This window comes from Lactuca virosa, chromosome 6, assembly GCF_052849685.1.
Source record: "Lactuca virosa cultivar CGN04683 chromosome 6, Lactuca_virosa_CGN04683_v6, whole genome shotgun sequence".
In the NCBI taxonomy this organism is placed as follows: domain Eukaryota; kingdom Viridiplantae; phylum Streptophyta; class Magnoliopsida; order Asterales; family Asteraceae; genus Lactuca; species Lactuca virosa.
In genome coordinates, this window is record NC_136431.1 from 59,787,071 (window position 1) to 59,813,941 (window position 26,871).

Consider the following 26,871-nt stretch of genomic DNA (forward strand, 5'->3'; position numbering starts at 1 on the left):
GATTCAGCAGCACCAAGCAAATAGATATGATCATTAAGGTTCATGTCATAGTCTGTTTCATAGTAGTCCCAAAGGAACTCACTATGTGACTTAGAAAGTGATTGAACATTCAACTTTCTCAAGACTTTGACACCCAACTCTCCCGGCTTGTCAATATGTGACTTCATCTCTAAGATGTGATCACACATAGACCTTGCTTGCCATTAGGGCTTGAGTGACCTTGAACTTGTGGGTTAGGGATAATAATTGGAGGAGGTGGAGGAAGAGAAGTATGACTTCCATGAGCCAAACTCGGGAAGTCATATTCATTAGGAAAGCTTGGTTTGGGAAGTTCATTGTTGTCTAAACCAGACATCAACAATGGGAGAAATTCACGTAAAGTTGATTTAAGTCCTTAATATAACACCCAATATGATATATTAAGGCTAGGACCCAACAAACTATTTTATAACTTGGAAGAGGGATGCCGTAATCCAAGCTATAAAATATTTGAAGGTAGGTGAATGACGATTCACCAATTTCCACCAAGATAAACGAAATGTATTATTAGGTTTTAATTGGTTTTGAAACTCCTAGATTCTTTTGAGATTCATTGAACTTTTCAATGGCATGTTTCAATCTCGAGTGTGCCCTTCAGGTTTTGTGACTGGGATGCCGAGGATCACAAAACAAGGTGTGAAGTAACCATGCAAATATACTTGGTACCCTTAATATTTACCCCTCAATCGATGTGCCGGTTAACCACACACGCTCCAACGATACTATGATAAACATTAAGTTACCCTTTGCCTACCTTGTTAAGTCCAGGTTAGTGTGCCGGTTAACCACACACGCTCCACTAACAGCTTAAACAAAGTGCAAAGTGTAATTTCATGGATTAGCACCTTATTCACATTTTCCTAAGTAACTAAGATTGAGAATTTATAAAAGGTTTAGTTACTTAGTATTTAGCATTAATACTTTTAATGAAGGGAGAATTATAGTCCTTGTCCTACCTGTTCGGCTAACGACCCTCCACCAGTCAAGGAAGCGGTGGGTGAGAGTGGACACCCATTAAACTGCCATTTTATAGGCAGTAACCTTATACCCCCTTATAGACTGGCTTCGTGAATGAGGCCTACTAATGGTAAGACGACTTGCTCTTATACATATAATATATTAAACTTTTAATATTATAATAGTATAAGAGTGTATTTTAGACATTTAAAATACTTGGTGGTTTAATCTATTAATTAAACTATACTATTAATTTAATTAAATTTAAACCATGTCATTATGGAATTATTAATTCTCTTTTAATTAAACACTTTAATTATCTATTAATAAAGTACATAAGAGTTAATTGAATTATTCAATAAAAACATCATAATTCCAATTATTAAATTCAAAATTAAAACCATTTAATTAATTGTTTAAGTTATGAACCCAAAAGTTTTAGAATTCAATTCTTTTTTTTATCATAAAAAAAACTTTTTCCAAATTCCAAAACTTGAGGGCAAGTTTTGTAACTCTTGAAAACTTTTGGATTCCATAACTTATGGAGTTAAATACTTGTTTTATGATGAAACTTTTCATGTTCCATAACTTAAGAACAAGTTATGGAATTCTTTAAAACATTAAGACTAAGTTTTGTAATTCCATAAAAAACTTTGAATCAATTTTTTTAAAAACCTTTTCATATCCATAACTTATGGAGGTTTCAAAAAACTCTTTAAATCAAACTTTTAAAACTAATAAAATAATCATATCATTTTATCTTTTACTAAATTTGACCCAATTCAACTCATATAGCAAATGATTCAAATTTTACAAATAATTAGTTTTTCACAAAAACAAGTAATTATCTTAAAATTTGACAAACGTCATGTTTTTTTCTTTTTTTTTTCCAACTTTGAAAATAAAACATTTGCATCAATATAACAGAAAACAACCCATGGCTCTGATACCACTGTTGGGTTTTGAGCATTCTAACACTCCTATGGTGTACATGCAACCCTATAAACCTTGGATCTATGTTTTCTCTATTATACATGCAAATATTAAATATTCCAAGGTTTCATCCTAACTAGCATATTATGAAGCACCTATACTACAAAGTTCTAGTTAGATGACATACATTTTGATGTAGCTTGATGTCTTCAAGCTTTAAGAGCTTAGCCCCAATAGTGTGGAAACCTCAAGTGGAATCACAAATCACCAAAACACCTTCGAAAACCTTTAGAGAATATGGATACTTGGCTCACACTATGAAATCGGTTATTGCCCTCTTTAGTGTATCCACACTAGCCACTAACATAATTTCATGAACCATAAGACCCTTTATATAGTGTGGAGGATTAGGGTTAAACCCTAATACCCATGACCTTTAATTTCCTAGGATCCATGGGTTAAAGCTCCATGGACTATCCATGAGGACTTAGCCCAACCTAAATGAACTTGGTCCACTACACATATATATATCTAAGAGTCCATATTTAATTAGTTCCTTTTGATCACTTAATTAATTATAAATTAATTCTTGATCAATACTAATTAAATAATATGATTATATATTAATATATTAGAACTTATAATATATTAATATAAATCATAAATATACTATTCTCAAAAGACCATCCATATAAATTGTGTCGGTGAAGTGCAACCCAAATGGACCATGTCGGGTCGGGTCAAGTACATACCAAATATGGTTATGGACTTAGACATTAATCCAACAGATATTACTATGGATTTTATCACAAAGCTTCCCAGGACCGCACGAGGGGTGGATTCGATTTGGGTCATCATGGATTGGTTAACCAAGAGTGCTCACTTCATACCGATCCAGGAGAGCATCTCGGCCGAGAAACTGGCCGATATCTACATCAGAGAGGTAGTAGCTTGACATGGAGTGCCAGTTTCCGTGATCTTTGACCGTGACGTGCGATTCACTTCCGGATTTTGGAAGAAATTCCATGACGAGTTGGGTACTCGTCTACATTTTAGCATGACTTTCCACCCTCATACGGATGGTCAGAGTGAGCGGACCATCCAGACTTTGGGGGACATGTTGCGAGCATACATATTAGACTTCGGTGGTAGATGGGATACCTACCTACCCTTGGCAGAGTTTTCCTACAATAATAGCTACCACGCGAGTATCGACCGTCCTCCCTTTGAGATGTTGTACGAAAGAAAGTGCAGGACCCCGATATGCTGGGGAGAGGTTGGACAGAGGGTCATGGGGAGTACCGAGGTGGTACTCAAGAAGACATAGAGGATTCAGCAGGTCAGGAGCAAGCTTCAGACTGCTCAGAGTCGGCAGAAGAGCTACGCCAACAGACGTCGATCAGATCTGGAGTTCCAGGTCGGAGATAGGGTCCTCCTGAAGGTGTCACCTTGGAAAGGTGTCATCCGGTTCAGGAAGCGGGGCAAGTTGGGCCCCAGATACATTAGTCCTTTCAGGGTTGCAGTCTGGGTGGACAAAGTGGCGTATAGGTTGGATCTGCCAGCCGAGCTTAGTCAGATCCACAGTACCTTTCATGTCTCCCAGCTGCGGAAAGTGCCTGGTAGACGACTTTGCAGTGGTGCCTCTAGAGGATTTCTAGGTTGATGACAGCCTGAACTACATCGAGCGACCAGTAGCCATTCTCGACAGGAAGACGAAGGATCTGAGGAACAAGAAGGTCGAGTTGGTGAAGGTGTAATGGCATCACCATAAGGGCTCAGAATGGACTTGGGAGTCGGAGGACGAGATGAGGGAGCACTGCCCCGAGCTTTTTCCGGATGCAGCAGCAGACTTCGAGGACGAAGTCTAAAATAAGTGGGGGAGATTTGTAATACCTGGTTCCTGGTACGTATTTAAATAAGAAATTATTCATATTTGCTAAGGGACTCAACGAGTTGGAGGCCCCAAACTCGTCGAGTAGGAATTGGATATGTTGTACACGGGACTTGAAGTCTACTCGACGAGTCGAGGAGCCTCGAATCGACGAGTAGATCTGCCAGAGTGAAACCCTAATTTTCAGGGTTTGCACCTTATTTAAACACCTTAACACCCCCACTATGGCCTCCCTCATCGCCTCCCTTAGTCCAGAAAACCCTAATTCGAAGCTTAAGAAGGAAGAAGAAGCTTGGGGGTTCAAGAAGAAGCAAGTAGATCCAGAGGTTGTGTTCCATTTCCAACTCATTTGCGGTATAAAGTTTATACCTTGTCCATTCATCTATTAGATCTCTTTTTGAAGTAGTTCAGGGCTTTAAGGAGCCATTTTTGGAACCATTCATGGATGCAAGCATGTTTTGGGGTTTAGACTTCAGATCCAAGGTCCTTGAGGGACTCCATGGCATAAAGGTGCCAACTTTATGGCCATGGGAGTCCCATGCATCCTAGGAACCACTTTTTAAGCCTTTTTGAGCTAAATATTCCATGCATGAACGTAAAGTTTGAAACTTTACGTGTTATATTGACCCTAGGAGGCCGGATCTATGTTTTGGATGTGTTAAGCCCGATTGAAATCGACTGTATAGTTTTGGATCATGGGGGACTCGATGAGTTGTTCTTAGGACTCGACGAGTCGGGTCGTAGTTCCCCCAACCTTTTCTGTTACTTAGCAACTTGTCGAGTCTAGAAGATGACTCGACCAACTAGATGTGTTTTGGACTTAAAGGTCAAGAACTCGACGAGTCCAAGGATGAACTCGCCGTGTCCGTGAGAAAATGTCCCGACTGAATGAAGGAGAACTCGACGAGTCCAAGGAAGGGCTCGACGAGTTCAAATGGAAAGTCCCGATTCTGTCATAAGGAGAAACTCGGCGAGTTAGAGAGTAACTCGACGAGTCAGATCGCGAATTCGAGATTCTCAGAATTATGGAACTCGACGAGTTGATGGACCAACTCGGTGAGTTGAGTCAACCAGGATGTTGACTTTGACCAGAGCGTTGACTTTGACTTTGACCATTACCCAAGGTTGACCCTTAAATGGGATATGAATATGAAGGAGTAACTAAAGGAGAATGATATATGTAGGAGTTTGAGGAGAGTTGATCCCAACACCGATGACAGTTCAGTTACTCCACCACATTGAGGTGAGTTACCTTCCAGTAGAGGTGGGTCTAAGGCACCAATGCCGACCCACCAGTAGGTGATTATGTTTGAGATGATTGTCTTTGTGATAATTGTCTGGTTTGCCACTATCTGTTATGAGTTATGTGTTAGTATGCTATGATATTATGTGATAGTAGTAGAAGGGGTGGATAGACCCCAATATCGGTTGTAAGGACCGACAGGGTAGGTTGGGCACCCAGATATGCCTGACAATATGTTATGATATGATGTTATGTGATAGTGGTAGTAGGGGGAATAGTCCCTGTGTCATGGTTGTAAGGACCGAAGGGTAGGTTGGACACCCCAGAATTGCATGGCGGGGTAGGTCGGGCATCCCAGAATGGCCTGGCAGGGTAGGTCGGGCACCCCAGAATTGCCCGACAGTATGTTTGTTATATGGTATGAGGGATGATAGGGGAACTCACTAAGCTTTGTGCTTACGGTTTATAGTTTTTGTTTCAGGTTCTTCTTCTTCGAATGGAAAGGAGTCGGCACGGTAGCAGCGCATCACACCACTATCTTCCGCACTATGATGTTCTTGGGATTGTACTCTGACATTGTTATTTGATTATGACATACTTTTGAGAATTATGATCTATGGATTTGATGATATGAAATAACTTGATGATGTTTTCTCTAAAATATTTTATGAATCATTATACTAAAAATGGAATTTTTGGTCATGATTTTTGGGATGTTACATATAGTCCATCTTTTATTTTTGGTTTGTCCCAAAATAATAGTCTACTTCTAAAAATAAATAACATTTTTACCAAAATACCCCCTCATTATTACTTAACAAACTAAGCATTTAATGAAACATTAAATGCAAAGTAAGGACAAAACTGTCATTTTATTATATAAAGTTAGTGGTAATTAATGCTTCCTTAATCTGTGTGTTTTTTGTCTGTGAACAATAATTTTGGGACGGAGGGAGTATATATTTTGGTCCTGTTAGCAACTCTTGAAAAACATTTTATTTGTATGTTGTCTTCAAAAATATGTTAATAGATTTGACTTGGCGTTACATATAAATATCCAATATTATCAAATGTATAATAGATATTATTTACGATATACCTGATTTAATAGCCAATAACCAACGTCGTAAAATATACATGGACATTTGGTTTTGAAACGAGTGCAACATATACCTAATTTTAGGATGTTACATTATTTATAATCTTTAGCTTATTTAAACAGAAGGGCATGAAAACAAAGAAAAAAAAATTCCATTTCCTACATTGGGTAAAAGGGTTTGTAGATGTTTAGTATATAGTAAATAGAAACGTGCAAATGAATTTATGTAGATTCACGCTTACTACATCAACTGATAGTAAAATCTTGTAGGTTTGGTGTAGATTATAAGAGGGTGATAAGTCTAAACTTTAAGTCTAAAAGATTTATTTCTATATTTAATAAAATTTTGGGAGAAATTTGCAAACTCATTAGTCTTTTTTTTTTTTTTTTTTTTTATTTTTATTTTTTAAATTCTAACAATTTTATTAATATTGTGGCGGTAATTGCCTACATTGCCCCCGGTGTAGGTCCACCCTTTGGCCAAGGCATCAGGTCTCCACATGAGCCAAATAAATTAAGGCTTCTTCATGTACTCATGAACAAATGGATGCGGGTTCTCTACAAAAAAAAAGCTCCAAAATAGTCTTTTTTGTTGAGAAAAAAAGTTAATACATGCTCTCTTCTTATTCCATTGATATTATTTTGATGGTGTTCTGTTTCGTTAGTCTTAAGAGGTCAGTTCACGTTCGAGATTGCTAGAGATGCAACATTTGGGTTTGTTATTGTTAGGATTAAGGAGATTTAAAACTGAAAAGAATACGACTTTAGTGGAATGTTGAAGAAAAAAACAACGAGCAAAAGAACAAGAGTGATATTTAAGTGGTTCACTCAATCTACTGATCAAGCTACGTCCACTAAGAAAACTAGATATATTTTATGATAAATAATTATGTATATTTTACAATATTTTGTGTATCAATCATGGTTATAGTCGATGAGTATTTATAGGAAGATTTCCCTTATAATCAATGCCAAAGAAGCATGAGCAACCATGATGGGTCATGTCAGAAACAACCATGCCCAATCGTACAAGACAACATGTATCTAGAAAGTCATGGAATTTAGAACATGCTAATAGATGCAAATTGGCTTAAGGTGCGGATAACACATCTCTGCCGATTCTCCCAACATTTTATGGCCAACAGTTGGACCGATAATATCTTCTATAGAACACTGTTAATTGCAAAAATTATGCTCTCTGCTAGTGGGTAACTTCGCTTAACGATATTGTTGACTCTGCTTAGCCACACTGCTAACTGCTAATTTGCTTAACATTGTGGATTGGAAATCATACTCTATACTCAACAACTATATTTTCACGTCCACATGTTTCTTGAATATCTACAGCTTAGCATTCGGTTGTTTGGGCGATTTTGATGTCTGCGTTAGTTACCATTTAAATGTCGATTCACTATAATTAAGCCACAGCTTAGAACCGAAGACCAGGCCTCACCCAAAATTTAGAGAGCGTTTTAGTGTTTTACAATTTCAAACTAAAAATATTGTATCTATTTATAGGCCTAAAAATTTCATATTGGGCCCAACATTTCACAAATCAGATCCACTTCCCATTACAACATTTAGCAAACCCGTTTTCCTTTGAGTTTTTCGGAGTCCAAATTTGATAAAATGTTTTATAGCATTTCACAAGGCTTTCTCACCACTGCAAAATGTATTTTTATTTGTGTAATATGGTTAACTAGATAAATATTTGTGTGTTGTGCCATAATCAAATTATATAGTTAATAACTGATAAATACATATTGAAAATAATGATGTTATTGATATTAACTATGAAATAATAATACATAAAATAAGTTGATATATAAAATGGTAATATTTTGAACCATATAATAAGATAAACATTTATTATAATTGTATCATTTAATGACCTCTACTTGCAAATTAGGTGTGATTAAAACTAAATATAGTTTTCCATTTAGTGTTACTTTCAATATTATGGTTAATTAATTTAGAAATTATTTATTTGACATGTTTTAATTCAATCATTATAATTATTTGAAATACTATTTGAAATACTAATCATTGGTAAGGTAAAATAATATAAATTATAAATTAATATTCCTTTTAACTATTATTATTGCTAATTAATTTAAAAAACACTTATTTTAAAACAATAAGCTATTATAAAAAACAATTTTTACCTTTTAGATATATTTTAATAGAAAGTGATCATAATAGCATTTTTCTAAAGTTTTACTACAAAATAGCCATAAAAATGGAAAAAAATGACCAAATTAGCTATAATTTTTACAGTCTATCACGTGCTAAAATGTGGTTGGCCTACGAAAATGTTATTTTTTTATTTTGAGATTTTCGCAGGTCAACACCTATAAAAATCTACGAGGCATGTGAAAATATTTTTATTTTTTCAGATTTTTGTAGGTCACCTTTGTGATTGTTATGAAGCAAAGTGATTTCTTTTTGAGATTTTTGTAGGTCACCCATTGTGATTCGGAGAACTCAAATGGTATGATGATTGTTATAAAGTTTATATGCAAAATATATGAAGTTTATTTTTTCATTATTTTCACCACATAATCTATTTTGGATCTAAAAAGGTATGATTTTCCGACATTCAAATTGAGAGTGTAATATGCCCATGAAAATCTGTTGTTATAAAAACACAATAAAAAAAATCAGTTCAAACAAAGTTTTTATGTGAAATTTATGAATGATCAAAAGTTGTTTTGTTTTGTTTTGTTTTTTTTTTCATATTTTTATTAAGTAACGTAATTTGAAGCTAAAAAGTATGACTTTTTGGCATTCAAATTTGGAGTGTAATATGTCCAATGAAAACCCTTATTATAAAGAACACAATGAAAAGAAAATAAGCTCAAATGAAGTTGGTATGAAATTAGAAGTTTAAAAAAATAATGGATAACTATAAAAATCTACATTTTTACGTATAGTCCACTTGCAAAAAGTGTCTATTTTGGACATTTTTTTATCTTCTTGCATATTTTCTAAAAACATCTTCTAGGAAATAATACTGTTATGGCCATTTTTTCTATTTTTAATTAATTTGACATTTTAAAAATTATATTAAAACATTTAAATCTTTTTAAATATTTCAAAGAAAAAAACGTAGTGTTTACTGTTTAGAACATTTTAAAGTTTACTTGAACACACTCACGTACAACACTCGCATACCCTGCATTTCTAGGGTTCACTTCCTCGTTCTTCCTCTTCAGGCTTCCGGATTCAAATACGAGGTATTAATCTGCAATTCCTTTTTTAGTTTTTGCTGTTTCCGATTATCGTTACACTGTTTTAAGCCCGTTATTCTTCAATCGTTACATTCAGTCTCATTTGTACGTCTAATACATTCAGCGACTAAAACTACTCGAAAGTACTAGGAGTTACCATTAAACCCACCCACCCCCTCCCTCCCCTCATTGTGTTACCAGTGTGTCAGTCTTCTGCATATATTAGGCTTTTTAGATTCTTGAATTATGTTTGTTAATTCAGATTATGTATGATATGCATCTTCCAAAGCTAACAAGTAACAATCCTTGTTCTATGTGGCTAGCCATGTTCCAGTTAAAGGGTTTTTTATTAGGGTTTGTTTTAGATTTTTGACTGGTTTATTCTTAATGTTAATTGGGATGAATTTTAAAACTGTGGGATATTGAGATACATGGTTGTTGTTTGTTTGATTAAAATTCTCATTTTTTTATTGTATGATACTATGATTTGGATGATTCGTTTGTTGATGTAGCTTTTGTTCTATAAGTTTTGCTTATGAGTAATTTTAAACTTTACATTCGATAAAGTTTTGATTTTTTTTTTTAAGAAGACTGCTTGCTAGATTAAATTTTTAATAGCCTAATGTAGCTGTTTTGTGTTAAAGTTCTAAAAGACCAATTCCTTTTGACTCGATGCTTAATTCTTTTACATATAATTTGTATGTTTATCTATTCAAGTGTGAATTTTGACTTACTACAAAAAGACTGACTTCATTTTTTACAAATAACATTATTCATCTGTCTGATTCTTGATTTATGACAGATGTCACAACGAGGTGTTTGGCAGCTTCAAAAGCTAACAGTGAGCTACTGTAATTGGGGTGGAAGTAGTAGGGGAATTAGGTATGATGTACACATTAGTCATTTCCCCTTATTATTATTTTTTTTGTGGTGTATATTGCATTCTAGTTTTCATCAAGTTTTTGACATATAATTCTAGGCTTATAAATTTATGCAATGTGTAGGGCATTTATGGAATCTCACTTGCAAGCATTTAAAGAAAACAACCCTCAACTAGAGGTGGTTACCGAGCTTAACCGTGGTCAACACCCATTTCTAAAGGGATCATATAGTACGACTTTCTCTCTCCATATTATTTACTGTCAGTAATAATTTGTCCTTATGTGAAGCTGTTTGATATGTCTCTTACTGGTTTGGTTGGGTCTGAGAGATTCATCAAACAAACTGTTTGATAATACAATTAGAAGTTGATTCTGACTCAATCAGCAACTATCAAACAGCTCCTTAAGTCAGCAAGATCTGTCTCGATAGTAATAGCAGATCTTGTGACGTAAAGTTTTGGACATGCTTTTGGCAACATGTTTTTTGGTTATGGATGGAAATGTGTTTGTTTGGTTAGAGAACAAGAATGAGCGCGTTGTATCTGTGATGAACATGACTCCAGAAGATGTGTTGCTTTGTGCAACAAGGCTTAGAAATTCACTTGGAAGAAAGGTGGTGAAGTTGAAGACTAGACATGTTACCAAACACCCCAGTGTACAAGGAACATGGACCACAGACTTGCAGATTTGAAGCACAAGATTTTCATTTGTCAAAAAAAAAAAAAAATGTTTCTAGTGTTTTCTTGGTTAATTTCCCTTGATGATTAAAGATTTGCAATAGATTCTTGGCAATTTGGCATGCATGTTATGTATGACTAAGTAACATAGCTTCTATTCTCTATATAAATGCTTCATTTATTGGGCACTATATTGGTACTTATTTTTGAATGAGTGTTTATTTTGTTTATATTTTTAACAATTATTCATCCATTCAAGAACATTTTTATTTTATCATTTTTAATCATGTTCTAATTTTACATCTTTAATATTTGGGATAACCAAGAATAGTCATTTAGTAAATACGTATCACAATATGACCACAAATTAATGAAAGGCAATAATAACCATATTTGAAAATTTGAAAATATTGAACTAGTTGTTTTTTCAACTTTGTTTTTGTTTCTTTGTCTTTCTCTCTGATCTTCTTCCCTCACATCATTTAATTGATCCAACTCACTTTTTCTTTCCAATGATTTTTTTAATCGAAATACATCTTCTATCCTAATAAAAGAGTACCCAATTGTCTAGTGGCAATTGCTGAGCAGCTTCCCATCGAATTTTCCCGCTCAAAAAAGCAATTTGAATTTCCAGCTTTACCCTTGCAATCTAGGATATAATTTGTTCCTTCTTTTCAACGGTTTGAAATAAGGTAATTCCATAATCTACTTCCCTGATTTTGTGGAGAAATTTGAATTCTTCTTTTGATTAGTTTCAGTTTGATACGAAACACGCATGAAATCAATAATTTATCACACCAACAAAAAATCAGGAACTCCAAATTTGAATCAATTTTGTAGACCGTCTGTGTGACTTCATATATTTTAGACCATCTTGGAAGAAAAACAAGAAGCATTCAGAGGAAGTAGAAAAACTTATGTTCATTTGGAGAGCAGATAGAGAGAGCAATTGAAATCTCTACGTGGGTGTCTACTGTCTATGGTAAAACAAAGGGGGAGAGAGGTATCGAGCAGCAGAAGGAGATCGGGAGGGGTGGGGAAAAGGATTGCCTCAACATAGTAAGGTCAGCCAATTGCTTTTCAAATCTCAATATGTATGTGTTTGATTTAGGAATTATATGCGAAAACATCACACAAATCTTCTTTAGTTGGTTGTGTGATCAGACTGCCTAGATCGTATTTTTTGTTTGAAACCCACTTTTGTAATTACGTACGACTTCGATTGTGACCGCTTCTATTCTGAAACCCTTGTCATTAATGACGTTGATGAGATGTTTTGAAGTTGCAATTTTAAACAAAGAGTTGTTTAGATATTATCAATTGTTCAAGATTTCATGGGATGAATTGTAATATTGTTCCAATAATCAAAACAGGTTTAAGGTTTTCAATTTGGATAACTTTGTTTCCCCTCTGTTGTGTCTTTGAATTAGGGCTTTACATAACACCTTCTTAAACCGTACATCCGATTTTCTTCCTCTTTAATCAATTCTTTCATCCTCGCTCAGTAAACCTGCCTTGGGCATCTTTATCTTCATTTAAAAAAAAAATAGGGCTTTAAAAGAATAAGCACAACAAGAGACGACGAAGGAGATGTTGAACCCTAACGTATGTTTTCTTTGATTCCCAGGTTCAAGCTTTTTGATTTACGATTTCCCATCTACAAATTTGGATTTTTTTTTTATATGGTAAGATGCTTTATTGTCGTCTTTTGACAATCATTAATTTTTTTTTTTTTGGAGAAGTGGCGAGAATGGTAGGGTATGTGAGAAGATGTTGAAAGTAGATATTTTTGTTAGCAGACTAGAGACAGAGATTAGGAAAATCGACTGTCTTTAAATGTTCCTATTTGCATTCTTCTCATGAATGATATTCCTCTGTTTTTTACTTTTCATTTGAGTATTATATACATCTGTTTTTTCCTTCTGTCAACAATTTAGTAAATGGATCTTTACTTCTTTTTTTTTTCGTCCGATTTGAGGTGGGTTTTTGATGTTATTCACCTTTTATGGGTTTCTGATTATTTTGTAGAACTAAAACCATCGGATTATGACTCTTAAGATGAGTTCCAACTGTTCTTTGAATTGTTTGAATGATAGTTTTTTTTTATCAGTGGGTTATAAACATCAGACTATAAGTTGGGGAACAATCAGGGAATTTCGGGGAAAAAAGGTTTGACGAATTTTTGTTCTTTTATATTTTATGTTTTGTTAATCAACTTAAGTGTTCCTTCTATATCATTAACTATTTTCGACTTACACTTTTTTTTAATGTATCAAGATAAGCTTATAAAATTGGTTTAAAGCTGAAAGTAAATCTCTTTCTGCAGATAATCTATCTGATGGATCTTTATGTAAGGTATGCATCTTTGTTATATTTTGTTTGTGTGGCTGTTAGGTTTGAATGATTTTGTATGAATTAATGTTTTTGTAGGGTGAAAACCGATTTAGTAGCTTGGGTACAATGTTTATAGCTTGCACAGTTGCACTTTTATACCCCTGTACATGTTACATCAATTTATTTAATCTTGAAACTTACAGGGCATGTAACACTTGGTGTATTTTAAAATGAGGAAAATACATATCGTAGGGTGTTGGTGTACACTCTATATTTTGATGAGCAGATGAGGTGTCAAAAGATTTTGGTTCAAGAAGATATCATATTCTCTCCATTGTCAGTTAATTTAGTATTTCTATTAATAAGTCATGTGTCTGTTTGTGTAGTTCTTTTACCTAGATGCTTTTAATACGTATGTCAAATGAAATGGATCTGTATCAGTTGTTCAAGTTGTTACCAAGGGTAGAGCTGGAAAGTTACCAATTAAAGCAAAAACGGAAAAGTTCATATGATTGTTTGTCAATCAGAAAGTGGTTGTGTTTTAAGAAATAATAAAACAACAAATAATCAGATTTACTATAAAATCATGCTGATGAGGTAATAAAACAATTTTGTTTTTTCAACTCAGTCATTTGTTATTAGACACTGAGGCTGACTCATTGGCTCGGCAGATTTTTATTAGTCAGCCAATTATTTTCATTCATTCCCTATGTCTAGTCTATTATTAGTAATCTGAATTCTTCTCATTCATTTCCTCTTATGTGTCTGACATGTTATAGGTAATATGAACCGATTGTTATGAGAAGAATTCACCATTCATTTCCTATGAATCTTCCGAGTAAAAGAAGCATAATTTCCGGTCATTAAGAATAAGCAATTCAAAAAGAATTGGGAATATATAGGACCAAGAATCGAACCAAATAGATAAAAGAAAAGGTAAGAAAAATATCAAATAAAGGCATTAGCATAAATTAGCCAATTCTTGGAATTTTGGAGCATAAGGCAACCCTTCTCAGCATTTGATTTTAATTTGGGTCTGTTTTTTTCATTACTTCATATAATCAACAAATATTATTGAAGTTAATAGAATCTAGGGCTATTTTAACGAAACTATAAATAAAATCCTAATTATTAATTTAGTAACATTGGAACCTCATTATTAAAATTAATGAAACGTATTTGTTGATTATTTATTTGGTCCTTAAAAATTAGAAATACACTTATTCATGTATGGTTCCCTTGGGCCTTCACAAACTTTATTGCTTTCAATTGCAAAAGGGTTGGCCGTGACATATTATCTCTTAGGGTAAATTAGCCAATCGTCCCTTGTACATATGCCAAAATGCACGTTTAGTCCCTATTTTCAAAAATTAACTCGGACCGTCCCTCGTTTGTTTAAATCCTGCATGCTTCATCCCTGATACACGGTTTTGTTTCGATTTTAATCCCTGTCAGATTTGAAATGACCATAATACCCTTTGTATATTTCCTTTTCAATTAATTTAATATTTTATTATTATTATTATTATTAATTATAAAAAAATATGGACCCACATAATACCCAAACCCAATCCCACCCCACTCTTCTCAGATCTATCTTCTTCATCCTCTTCTAAACCCTTAATAAAACCTTAAAATCACTCTTAAGTCACCGCCGATGGATAATCTCTCCAGCAAACCCTCTCTCCTCTTCATTCCGTTGATCCTATTCCTATCATCATCTCCGACCACCCGAAATTCCACCTTTCATCTCTGGTTTCCGAATATGAAATTTGTAACTCAGATGGTTTTAGAAATTGAGAAAGAGAGAGTGAGACGGGAAGAAGATTGGCAAAGAAGGAGGAAGGGCAGCAACATAACTGTTACTGGTGATGGTGGATTAATTCACCCGATCAGGTTACTTGTTCTCAATCGATCCATGTAATTTGTGGAGAATATATGGATATGTTTGAATCGCCACCTAGGGTTTTAAACCACCGCCTAGGATTTTAAATCGAGCTCCACCATCGCCATCGTTTACAGATCGTCACATGTGCGTTACCATCGTCATCGTCACTTGTGCGCCACCTCGGGTTTCCTCTGTTTGAAAACCTAGATCTGAAGTAGTGGTCTTCTGTGCGAGAGAGATAGAAGGGGAGATGTAAGTATGAGATCAGAAGAGGGGAAAGAGGAGACGAGAGTAAAATAAAGATTGAAATTGGCCGGTATCTTGGAGTCGATTTCCTCTGTTTGAAACCGAAGATGTCTGGGAGTTGTCGGAGCAGTGGAGTCCGTCAATGTGGGTGGTCTGAAGAAGAAGAAAAAGAAGTGGAGGGGGAAATGAGTTATCAAATGTACCGACCCATTTCTTTTTTAAATGCAATAACAATTATTTTTTTATAATAAACAAACTTACATGCTTCTATACTTTATTATAACTTTTTTTTTTCAAAGGGCTGTCTCAAGCTTGAACGAAGTGATGTAAAAGGTTGATATGGTGAAGTATGAAGAAAGAAAGAGGTGAAAGATCAGGAGAGAAAGGGAGAGGGCAATAAGCATGATATCACATACAAAAGAGTTGATGTTGCATTGCTTCTATTATAAGAATTTTATTTGTTTTAATAATTTGTTTCTACTTCTATGTGATTTGGAAAGCATGTTCATAAGTTATTGTTTTATCAACATAAATTTTCTTAAATTCAAAGGAACTGATAAGTATTACAAATGATTTTTTTGAAATTTTTTTTTTCAACCGTGATCTCGGAGGTTTAAACCTAATTATACAAATATATAAAAACACAATTCACACACACAATTAAATAATTAAATAGCATAAATAGGGTGTACTTCTGCATCAGATAAATCCCAATTCCTGCACGACCCACAGCTTGAGCTTACTTTTGACTTCCGCCTATGTCTCCGTTGTTTCTTCGATTTCAACACATAATAAGTCATCCCACCAAGAACCACCGCCATCGTCACCGTCCCAACCACCGTCACAAAAACTGCCGCCCATCTATGGTGTCTCCCCACCACTATATAAGACGAAGAAATAAACGCCACCGTCGTACAAACCGACGCCAACCACATCATCTTATTAATCACCTCAACCACCCGTCTCTCCGACTTAATCTCCCCCCTCACCACCGTAATCTGCACCACCACCACCGCCAGCGACGTAAACAAAGCAATAGCATTGAAAATAAAAAACACCTTGAAAGACGAGCTGTGTACCATCACCGCCGTCCCATCATCTGCATCGCCACCGGGGACTGTGAAAATGGCGGCGAATGCCACCGTCGCGAAGAGAACCGCCACTACAGTGACGGAGTTGGTGGCGTTGTTGATTCCTTCACGGTGGAGTTTTCTGAGCTCTTTGGCGATCCCGCTCATGTTCCGGTTAGTTTTCCGGGCTTGTTCGAGCTGATTGTGGACGTTGTTTTTGATTTCTGTGACGGTTTGCCGGAGTTCATCCCGTGGCTGGTTTAAGTCGTTGGCTTTAACAGCTCCGTAACGGGATAATGTTTCGATGATTTCTGAGGTTTCTTCTGAAAAATGGAGATCGCTTACGATGTCAAGAGCTGTTTTGTGATCTCGCGTTAAGGCGTTCACGTTTGTGTCACGTAGAAGTAATAGCTCATTAACTATCTGTAGTTAATCAAAACACATAAAACTGTTAGAATTTGAATTTGTGATAAAATTGACCATCTTATCCTTACATCAAATTTCGTAAGATAGTTAAGTGGCTAAATTGCTAATGAATAATATACAGACAAAATGTTACATACATAAAGACCTTATATGTTTTTTTTCTCGCTGAATGATGCATTCTAAAAACCAATTTCAAAATATTCATCAAATTAAAGGAAATAGAAGGAAAAAGGACAAATCCACATTACATTCTACAATATAAAGTTGACACGTTTTCTTAAAGTTGATTAGTTAATACCTCGACTCGTTTCTTTCGTGTGGCTACATGCAAAGCTGTGTTACTGAACTTATCCGGAAGCATGACAATGGTTGGATCAGCCTGAAGAAGCAATTTCACCACTTCACAACTAACTCCTTTCACAGCCATATGCAAAGCAGTCTGACCTTTCTTATCCGTTCTTCTTGCAAGTTGTGGATCTTTACCAAGCAAAGCACTCACTATCTCCACGTGTCCTTGTCGGGCAGCTAAATGTAATGCATTTTTTCCATTTGATCTCGTGACATTCACCAAGCTAGAATCTCTCGATAACAATTCATCGACTATGGATAAATGGCCTCTTACAGCTGCACTTGTAAGAGGAGTTGAATTCGAGTGGCCCACTGTTTTGCTTAGATCCGGATCGTGGTCCAAAAGGATCCGAACAATCTCTGCATATTCACTTTGATACCATGTTAGATACTTCGATTGATATACAAATTAGGCGTTTAACCTATTATTACCTTGGTGACCCTCTCTAGCGGCAATGTGCAAAGGATCAAAACCGGATCTATTCTTAAAAGAAAGTCCTTCTTTAGTTGTGTAAGGCAAAAGTTCCTTCACAACTTCAAGAAACCCTCTTTCTGCAGCTGTAAATAAAGCTGTTTCTCCAAGCTCATTCACCTCATTCACAACCGAAGCTCTGATCTCAGCTACCTCAGCATCAAAATCTGCACCTGTCATAGTCCTCAACATTTGCTCATTAATTTCATCAAGAATCTCTTTCACTGCCATAACATCACCACGTTTTGCAGCTAAGTGAAGCTCAGTGTCGTTGTGTTTTCCTGTCACTTGCTTCACATACTTTTTCTTCCCACTCTGACTCGTTAATGACTTCCCTGAAAGTGACTTTCCTGAACTGGAAAACCCCCATGTATTTGTTGAGCTCGAGTATGCTAGTGACTTGCTTGAACCTGGTCCGTACATTGGAGTACCCATTTTACCAGTATTTGATGATGAATATGATAACTTACCGGAATTGGATACCACTAATGCAGGTGTTCTAGGAGAAGGAGGAGGGAACGAAGGGGAAGGAGAGGGAGACCTTTGAAGAAATGGATTTGTACATGTGCCTGAATCTGAACCCATTTCTAGATCCATTTCATCTCCTTCTAAGCATCATAATTAAACAATATATTTCAGTAATAGAATATACAATCGACATTGATTGATTCTATAATAAGTTCCATAATATATAGCAATTAGACTTTCGACTGATTCAATTTAATACGGATCTATATGTTCTTTGACAGCATCATAGCCGAACTAAATCAGATCTCGAAGAACATATAATAACACGTTCAGGTGAGTGCATGTGTGTGTAAGTGTATATGAAACGAAATTGGAGAAATCAGGATTACCTTCGAATACGGTGTTCATCGTTGGTTAATTTTATTGAGGTTAAAGAAAATATGAGATCATATATTATAGGTGTGCATGGAGGATAGCAGGTAAGATTAGGGTTTATAGGAATGAAAGAGCTCCTGGAGACGGGAAGAATGCGGTGGTTTTCCGGTGATCAATGGCGCTACCGTATTTCCACATCGATTTAGTTTTGCATTTACGATTCGCTTAAGACTCTGTCGTGTATTTAAAGGTTTCGCAACGAGGTTCATAACATAGGTTATATTCACCCCCTTAGACTTTTCGATAATTACCATATCATCCTTATCAATGAGTATGTATACCGTGGTAATTGGTGTAGACACGTTTGGTGAAACCAAATTAGATATCAATCATTAGTCAAATGTAAAATTTATTCTAAAATTGTCAAAATCCGTTATAAATCCATCACAAATCCGTCACAAAATCCTAATAAAGTGTAAATCTGTCGTGAAACCTTTTTAGTCACGGATTATGGCGGAAACTGTCCTCGAATATAAGTTTTATTTTCTAGTAGTAAGCCCTTAACAAATTATACTACCCCTGGTATTTCTTTCTACGTCCGCTACAATAAACAATAGTGATATGGACTAGATCTAGTAGTTAACAACAAATTTATGAATTATTGAAAGCATGAAAAACAGAAGAAAGTAAACGAACTTCGGTCATACATACAATAGCGAGGAACATTGGCTTGAACGTTTACATAAGTTTTACTTCGCTTCTTGAAATAAACAATATTTTCAGTGATGATATTCGCCAAAATGACTATTTTTCATAATTAGAGGTAACAAATTAACCACAATTTTAACAAAATGCCAAAATATGACCACTTGCTATGAAACTTGGCCAATTCCAACCTACATGATTAGTTTTGAACTCCATTATCGCGACCACCTATTTAAAGTTGTAACATTTTCATAAACCGTACTTAATTTCATAACTCATATAAATAATTTCGAAATCTAACAAAATGTTTGAATGTTGTTTGTACTTGTTATTTTTTGATGTTTTGTTCATAAAATTTTTTAGGTTGTTTGAGTTCAAGTGACCATCAAACCAAAAGGAATGACATCCAAACAATGATAAATTGCAAGGTGTCTGTGTTTTGCAATCGGCTATATCGAGTACATAATTAAGAAGGGATGATGAAAATATCATATTGTGTATTCATGATAAAAAAAGCATCACTCTGATTGTCCACTTCAATAGCTTTCAAGAGTCTCTTTCATACATTGTTTCAGAGTCTCCGTTCCTTTTTGCGGGCTTTCTTTCTTCTGCTTCCTTATGCTTCTAAGACCACTAGCAATCATCCATTCAAAGGAAATCCCTCAAAATAGAGCATCACTCGATGATTGAAGATGGCTAATGAGGTCTTCACTCCCTCTTATACACTTTGTTGGAGGTCCTAAAAAAGGGACATGAGTTGAAGTTGGAAATATTTAGGCCTAAAAAACAGCAAATATGGTTGTGTCATTCGGTTCAAACATTAAGTAATTGACATCTAGTTCTTGGTTTGATAGCATTTCGGATGGAATGTATTAAAGACTAATCTTTCAATATGAGTTGTTGTCGACAGATAACCAGATATCTCCATTCATAGTTTTTTTTTAATATAACGAAGAGATGGTAAGGAAATATGTTGCTTTTTCATAACTTAATTTTGTTAATTAATAAATTTAGAAGTTAATGTCAATCAATAACATATCTGATTAATCCAACCTTTTTAGCATTGATGACTTCTAACGTGGCGTGAATGACAATTTAGAGTTTCAGCATATATGTGTAGCACATTAAAACATATATTTGTTCGGTTTTTTTGTTTGTAAAATACTATATAATATGCAAAGTGAAAACCATATTTATATAATAGGTTCAAAGGTTGTTAAAATTGAGATTTTACTTAAAATTGTTTTACATTTTACAAGATTGTGATCGTAAGATCCTACCAAAATGAACTCATATTCAAATTTGCTCGCAAGATAGTGTAATTAAATTTAACTTCTGAAACGTCACCCATAATTTTTGTTGTTACAAGTTGTAAACATTAAGAAATAATCATTTTAATTAGAAATAATACCATTTTGATCATGTACAAGTAAGACATAAGATCACAAATGAATTATTATAATTGTGTTATGCCTAACTCGAGATGAATTAATAAAATGATGATGTTTTAGAAGACTTTTTTGTAACTTGTGACACTCGGTTTCAAGTTGAATAGATGAATTTTTGATAATCAGTTATATAATAAAACTAAAGAGGTGAGATCGGGATCGTAATTTGATTGAAATTGTTTTTCACTTGTAAAATCTTAAAATCGTAAGATCGTGAGATCAAAATCGAGATTTTAACAACCTTGATAGGTGTTGGTGATTTTGTATCATCAATGTGTATTTAAGTGTAATAGATTGACTTGTTAACCAAAATCAATCTTGATGAACATTAAACAAGTAAGGAAGATGCGAAGTGCACACTTGTTTAAGTTTATTCAAGATTCAATGTAGACTATCATTTAGGGGCGAAACCCCTAAACGAACGGGGGTTTGAGGGTAGCGCCCCTGGGAGCGGGGTCCAAGGGGCAGAGCCCCTGGCTGAGGTCGAGTTGTTTTGACCTGGGTTTTTAAATCTGAATTTTTGGAAATAAACCTGGTTTTTGACTTTGTTTTGACCCTTGTAGAAAGAACCCGAATTAGTGACAGTTTTCAGACATCAAACTGTTTCAGTGACAGTTTTTTAGACATAAAACTATCTTGTGACATTTTTCCGATGGAAAAGATACTTAACCAATTTTGGTCTTCATTTTGATGGTACATTCGAAATTCATAACAATCAGATTCTCTTGCTCTCATATTCTGAATATTATCCAATTAAAGATTGAAAGTACCACCTAAATACTTTAATCTGATATCACAATTCTTAAAATTTTCAGCATTTCTATTCCCCAAATTTCTAACATTAGGTACTATTTTATAACAAATCCTATTTGCAACCGCTTTACCTGATGTTTAAGAAAGGAATAACGGTCAGTTGAGTTAACTCGGGTGTCGGTGAAACAGAAATCGACAAAACCGGTTTTGGATCAAAACTCACAATCATTAATGGGGAACCATAACTCCGGCGGGCGCCACCACCTACGAAACCGTAGAAATGGTGAAACTGTAGTTCAAGTCCCTCAATATCAATACGGACCTCCATCACATCAAGTACCACAAATCCCGTCAAGCTCAATTACGCATAACCAAATGGCACTAGTATCACTCCCTTACTCTCAAGTCGACTGTAACTTGCGAGCTCTCGCCGGACAAGCAGAGGGCTTCGGTCGCTTCGCCGTCGGTGGACTTAACGGACCGCTCTACCATGTCACTACTCTATCAGGTTTAGTCTCGCTAATTAATGATCGTTTTCGACTCTCGTTATCGTTTTGTTGGATAATTAGGGTTTTGCTATCAATGTACCGTTTCTGAAATCGATTAATTTGCCAAATCTAATTCAATCGATTCATTTTCAGATCATTGATGTTATACATTAAAAAAGCTTTTACCTTGTTGTTGTGTAGATGATGGACCTGGTTCACTTCGTGCTGGATGTCGCAAGAAAGAACCTTTATGGATCGTATTTGAAGTTTCGGGTTCCATTGAACTCTCATCTTATCTAAATGTATCATCTTACAAGACCATTGATGGACGTGGACAGAGGATTAAGCTTACTGGAAAGGGCTTGAGGCTGAAAGAATGCGAACATGTGATCATCTGCAACTTGGAATTTGAAGGAGGTAGAGGACATGATATAGATGGCATTCAAATCAAGCCTAATTCAAAGCATATATGGATTGATCGTTGTAGCCTCAAGGATTATGATGATGGGTTGATTGATATTACCCGCCAAAGCACAAATATTACCATTTCCCGGTAATTACTTAAGAAGTATTAACAGCTAATTTTAATTCCAATGTGGATTCGACTATTTGTTAGTTCAGGTTGCTGAAAAAATAACTTTTTGTATTTTAACTTTCTTTTTTGTGTATTTAGTTGTCACTTTTCAAACCATGACAAGACAATACTAATTGGAGGCGATGCTTCACACCATGGGGACAGATGCATGTGTGTCACCATTCACCATTGTTTCTTTGATGGGACCCGCCAAAGGCATCCACGTGTCAGGTTTGCCAAAGTACATTTGTATAACAATTACACAAGAAACTGGGGAATATATGCTGTCTGCGCTAGTGTTGAATCACAGGTACACAAAAAACAATTTTCTTTTTCTTTTTTTGATCTTTAAGCATATGTATATAACTTATTGATCGTTTACTTCAGATATACTCTCAATGCAATATATATGAAGCAGGACAGAAGAAGGTGGCTTTTAAGTATCTAACTGAGAAGGTAAACTACATACATTTTATGGTTGAATGGTACCATATGCAGTGATGGTTGTACTTTGTGCAGGCAGGTGACAAAGAGGAGGCATGCACAGGCTGCATTGTCTCTGAGGGTGATCTGTTTGTGGCTGGAACTCAGGCGGGCTTATTGGCTTCAGATGCAACTTTTCATCCAAGCCAACACTATGAGACATGGACTGTTGAACCTGCAACAATGGAACTCAAATCCCTGCTGCAACATTGTACAGGCTGGCAACAAGTTCCACGCCCAGCTGGCGAGTAATCGGTTGCATATTCTATTCTTGCATGAATATATATATATATATATATATATATATATATATATATATATATATATATATTGCTGTATACAGGATAAGTTAATATGTAATTGCCAGTTTGTGTTTAAGATTTTAGGACTTTATAAGAGACTGAATAAACCAATAAACCATCCGAACGAAATGACTATTTTACTTTTTCATTCCAAAAAACAAATTTCACGTTATTTAACTCTTGCAATTAGCAAAGTGTCATGAACAATGTTATTATTATTATTTTATTATCGTCTTAGGCATTCTTTATAAAGAGTCCGTGCCATATTTCTAACATAACCGGGTTACCTGTCCCCTATGGTTTTAGGCATGCTTTATAAAGACTATACCCCATCAACATGTTTAAAAAGAATGGTGTTCTCCATTGACAAAATATTACTTGCAAATGTGGAAAATAACAATGTTTAGGCATACAATATGGTTTCGCAACAGTGGTGATGACATCACTGTTCATATTATGAAGTTCTTCTTTTATTTGTCAATTTTTTTTCAAAGTATTTCTAGGTATATCCGAAATGTCTATTTGGAGGTGTTTAAATGAGCACTTAGTCCTGAATAATGCATTTCAGATTTGATTTTTAAATTTCAGAGTTATTTTTTTGGGTTTTTTCAAAATTTCTTGAAAAAATATCTTTATTTATGTATGAAATATCTATTTTAAAATGTTTAATGTCACCGTTTTTCAATGGAAGTGTTGGTCTGGATTTCTATAATATCAGTCTGAAAAATATTTTTTTATCAGAAAGAAAATATTTTTTCTTGACCCGAAATTCTCATTACAGACCAAATAATTATTTTTGTTAAAACATTTTTTTATAATTATTTTCTTCTAATACACATCAAATTGTGTTTCGATTACTTAATTTTCCCCATATGCCTTTAGATTACTTAATTTCCCCAATAATAATCATTAATTTCCCCGATATGCGTTTGTTTGGATTACTTAATTTCCCTAATAATAATCATGTCTTAATACCCTGTTAAGTTAACTGTTCTTTTCCTTCTTCCCCAAAACAAGTAGCCAAGGAGGATCCACCTCCCAACCACTCTCTTGCTTCGAAGAACGCCAAACCTTTGTTCGTTCACTGGAAATCGTTACAGGCGAATCGTACTTTCACCCATCTTTCTCAATTCTCATGAACCAAAGTTAACCATCAATCTCTTCAAAACCAGAGAAAAAACAATGAACAATATGAAGCAATTACACAAACATCCAAGCGCAAACCATAGAAGAGATGAAGAGATGATGTCTACCCATGAAATCCCACCTTACTCCCCCAAATCCCTCAAACACACATCAGCAGTTAGATCTATTTCACGATCCGTTAATTACATCCTCAAAGAACAACGCCTTCTCTTCACCCTAGTCGGAATCCTCATCGGCTCCGTCTTCTTCATCTATCAACCATCATTATCTACCGTTTCCTCAATCGACACTGTTACTAGCAAGGAATTACCCTCAATGCGAGCAGTTTCATTCTCCCAACGCGACACCAACACCCACTACAGCCGGCCAGCTACCCACGGTGCAACAGGCCGGATTCCGGTTGGGATTGGGCGGAAGAGGATGCGGGTGGTGGTGACTGGTGGATCAGGGTTCGTAGGAAGTCATTTGGTTGATAAATTGATTGCGAGAGGTGATGAAGTGATTGTGATCGATAATTTCTTTACAGGTAGAAAAGAGAATGTGGAACATCATTTCGTTAACCCTCGATTCGAATTGATTAGACACGATGTCGTTGAACCCATTTTGTTGGAAGTTGATCAGATCTATCATCTTGCTTGCCCTGCTTCCCCTGTTCATTACAAGTATAATCCCGTCAAAACCATCATATCCTTCTATTTCCCAACACTTTATTTATGCTTATTTCGTTGCTTTCATGTATTCAGTTCATCTGTTCAGCTAATGCTAGATTCAAAATCATACATTTTGACTTTTGAGGTCAAACTTGGTGTTTTTGGATTCAAACTTGGTGTTTTTGGATTCAAAATCATACATTTTGACTTTTGAGGTCATACACTGATCTTATACTAATCCGAACATGGTTAACTACATTTATTGAAAATTTGAAGAACTAGTTATAAATTTTGAAGTTGAAATTTAGCTCGGTCGACCTCATAAGAGTCATATCATGATTCATGATTATATGAATTTGAAAATCTTTGACTTTGTGTGATCACAAGACGAATGTAATGGGAACCCTAAACATGTTGGGACTTGCAAAGAGAATTGGCGCCAGGTTTTTGCTTACAAGCACAAGTGAGGTTTATGGAGACCCTCTTGAGCATCCTCAAAAGGAAACATATTGGGGTCATGTGAATCCAATAGGTACACCAAAAAAATACTTTTTTTTTATTTACTTTTAAACCCTTTATAATCATTTGTGTTTATAAAATTTGTTGGTAATCTTGAACTACATAGGTGTTAGAAGTTGTTATGATGAAGGGAAAAGAACAGCCGAAACATTGACCATGGATTATCACCGAGGTGATGGTGTTGAGGTATGTTTTTATTAGGGCTATATGCCTATTATCAATGAAGAGGATATTGAGGGCATTTATGTCATTTGCATTACAGGTCAGGATTGCACGTATCTTCAACACATACGGGCCTCGGATGTGTCTAGATGATGGTCGTGTTGTTAGCAACTTTGTTTCACAGGTAAAATTGCTTAATTTCATTTTTTTCTTGAACGTCTATAATCAAATAATCATCTCAAGCCTTTTTTTTAGTTTTAATTAATTACGATTTCATAGTAAAATTGATATGTTTTGTAGGCCATTCGCAAACAACCAATGACAGTTTATGGAGATGGAAAGCAAACACGAAGCTTTCAGTATGTCTCTGACTTGGTAAGGGCATCTACGTCTTTTGCACAGTTCACAAATTTTGTCCTATTCACATCAGTCTTAGTCAAATAAATATCAAATACAGTACAACCTCTTCTGTGTAAAAAAAATGTACCAAAAGTGACATGCGTTGATTTTAGGTTGATGGATTAATGGCACTAATGGAAGGCGAGCATATCGGACCTTTTAACTTGGGAAATCCCGGGGAGTTTACCATGTTAGAGCTTGCACAGGTTTGTTCTCTTTGCAATAAAATTCAATCAATTTACAAAAATAATTTTTTAACATTTAATTTTTTTCATTTTTAGGTGGTGAAAGAAACTATTGACTCGAGTGCAACGATAGAATTCAGAGAAAACACAGCTGATGATCCTCAAAAAAGGAAACCAGATATTAGTAAAGCTAAAGAACTACTAAATTGGGAGCCCAAGGTGCCACTACACGAAGGTCTGCCAAAAATGGCGTCTGATTTCAGAAATCGCATCTTGAATGAAGATGAAGGAAAAGGCTAACAAATAATAGAATAATAGATACACATCCTATATATCTATATATATTAGTGCTCGGTTTTTATGTATCTTTTTTGACACGAGTTTTGTTTTGTTAGTGTAATCTGTGTAACGGATTGATTTAGCTAAATGGATTTTGGCGTATTATCGAGAAATTTGAAGAACTTGTTCTTTTTGCAATTT

The 26,871-nt window shown here is 35.1% G+C and overlaps 4 protein-coding genes and 2 long non-coding RNA genes across 8 annotated transcripts; 5 read left to right on the forward strand and 1 right to left on the reverse strand.

Moving 5' to 3' along the window:
- The first annotated feature begins 9,278 nt into the window (after nt 1-9,278).
- On the forward strand, nt 9,279-11,141 carry LOC145118655 (large ribosomal subunit protein mL43-like). Its single transcript, XM_079054349.1, has 4 exons — nt 9,279-9,398; nt 10,195-10,274; nt 10,397-10,503; nt 10,792-11,141. Exons 2-4 carry the CDS (start codon nt 10,195-10,197, stop codon nt 10,962-10,964), a joined length of 360 nt encoding a protein of 119 aa, XP_078910475.1. The 5' UTR covers nt 9,279-9,398; the 3' UTR covers nt 10,965-11,141.
- A 320-nt stretch (nt 11,142-11,461) lies between these two features.
- On the forward strand, nt 11,462-13,776 carry LOC145118657 (uncharacterized). 3 transcript variants are annotated; one of them, XR_013713394.1, is made up of 4 exons: nt 11,462-12,014; nt 12,578-12,635; nt 12,979-13,305; nt 13,381-13,776. It is a non-coding gene; the product is annotated as an uncharacterized LOC145118657 (long non-coding RNA). The 3 variants fall into 3 exon arrangements; XR_013713395.1 differs by having other exon boundaries at nt 13,488-13,776; XR_013713393.1 differs by having other exon boundaries at nt 12,979-13,776.
- Nucleotides 13,777-14,866: 1,090 nt separating this feature from the next.
- Nucleotides 14,867-15,888, forward strand: LOC145118658 (uncharacterized). Its single transcript, XR_013713396.1, has 2 exons — nt 14,867-15,617; nt 15,718-15,888. It is a non-coding gene; the product is annotated as an uncharacterized LOC145118658 (long non-coding RNA).
- Nucleotides 15,889-15,977: 89 nt separating this feature from the next.
- Nucleotides 15,978-18,292, reverse strand: LOC145118652 (ankyrin repeat-containing protein ITN1-like). The gene is made up of 3 exons (XM_079054346.1): nt 17,695-18,292; nt 17,213-17,622; nt 15,978-16,911 (listed from the first exon to the last, which is right to left on the reverse strand). The coding sequence occupies exons 1-3, from the start codon at nt 18,167-18,169 to the stop codon at nt 16,087-16,089; spliced, it is 1,710 nt and encodes a 569-aa protein (XP_078910472.1). The 5' UTR covers nt 18,170-18,292; the 3' UTR covers nt 15,978-16,086.
- A 3,356-nt stretch (nt 18,293-21,648) lies between these two features.
- On the forward strand, nt 21,649-23,502 carry LOC145118654 (putative pectate lyase 4). The gene is made up of 5 exons (XM_079054348.1): nt 21,649-21,991; nt 22,173-22,524; nt 22,645-22,855; nt 22,933-23,001; nt 23,065-23,502. Exons 1-5 carry the CDS (start codon nt 21,715-21,717, stop codon nt 23,278-23,280), a joined length of 1,125 nt encoding a protein of 374 aa, XP_078910474.1. The 5' UTR covers nt 21,649-21,714; the 3' UTR covers nt 23,281-23,502.
- A 615-nt stretch (nt 23,503-24,117) lies between these two features.
- Nucleotides 24,118-26,868, forward strand: LOC145118656 (UDP-glucuronic acid decarboxylase 1-like). The gene is made up of 7 exons (XM_079054350.1): nt 24,118-25,211; nt 25,514-25,658; nt 25,752-25,831; nt 25,908-25,991; nt 26,108-26,182; nt 26,320-26,412; nt 26,488-26,868. Exons 1-7 carry the CDS (start codon nt 24,513-24,515, stop codon nt 26,689-26,691), a joined length of 1,380 nt encoding a protein of 459 aa, XP_078910476.1. The 5' UTR covers nt 24,118-24,512; the 3' UTR covers nt 26,692-26,868.
- The last annotated feature ends 3 nt before the right edge of the window (nt 26,869-26,871 follow it).

Bases quoted from the DNA above. Each gene is read 5' to 3' on its own strand.
- LOC145118656 (XM_079054350.1), top strand. From the start codon at position 24,513: ATGAACAATATGAAGCAATTACACAAACATCCAAGCGCAAACCATAGA. The intron at 25,659-25,751 runs GTACACCAAAAA...TGAACTACATAG, and splicing joins GGGTCATGTGAATCCAATAG to GTGTTAGAAGTTGTTATGAT. The intron at 25,832-25,907 runs GTATGTTTTTAT...TTTGCATTACAG, and splicing joins ACCGAGGTGATGGTGTTGAG to GTCAGGATTGCACGTATCTT.
- LOC145118655 (XM_079054349.1), top strand. From the start codon at position 10,195: ATGTCACAACGAGGTGTTTGGCAGCTTCAAAAGCTAACAGTGAGCTAC. The intron at 10,275-10,396 runs GTATGATGTACA...TGCAATGTGTAG, and splicing joins GGAAGTAGTAGGGGAATTAG to GGCATTTATGGAATCTCACT. The intron at 10,504-10,791 runs GTACGACTTTCT...TTGTTTGGTTAG, and splicing joins ATTTCTAAAGGGATCATATA to AGAACAAGAATGAGCGCGTT.
- LOC145118654 (XM_079054348.1), top strand. From the start codon at position 21,715: ATGGGGAACCATAACTCCGGCGGGCGCCACCACCTACGAAACCGTAGA. The intron at 21,992-22,172 runs GTTTAGTCTCGC...GTTGTTGTGTAG, and splicing joins CCATGTCACTACTCTATCAG to ATGATGGACCTGGTTCACTT. The intron at 22,525-22,644 runs GTAATTACTTAA...TTGTGTATTTAG, and splicing joins ACAAATATTACCATTTCCCG to TTGTCACTTTTCAAACCATG.
- LOC145118652 (XM_079054346.1), bottom strand. From the start codon at position 18,169: ATGGGTACTCCAATGTACGGACCAGGTTCAAGCAAGTCACTAGCATAC. The intron at 17,623-17,694 runs GTAATAATAGGT...GTGAATATGCAG, and splicing joins CGCTAGAGAGGGTCACCAAG to AGATTGTTCGGATCCTTTTG. The intron at 16,912-17,212 runs GTATTAACTAAT...GATTAACTACAG, and splicing joins CACGAAAGAAACGAGTCGAG to ATAGTTAATGAGCTATTACT.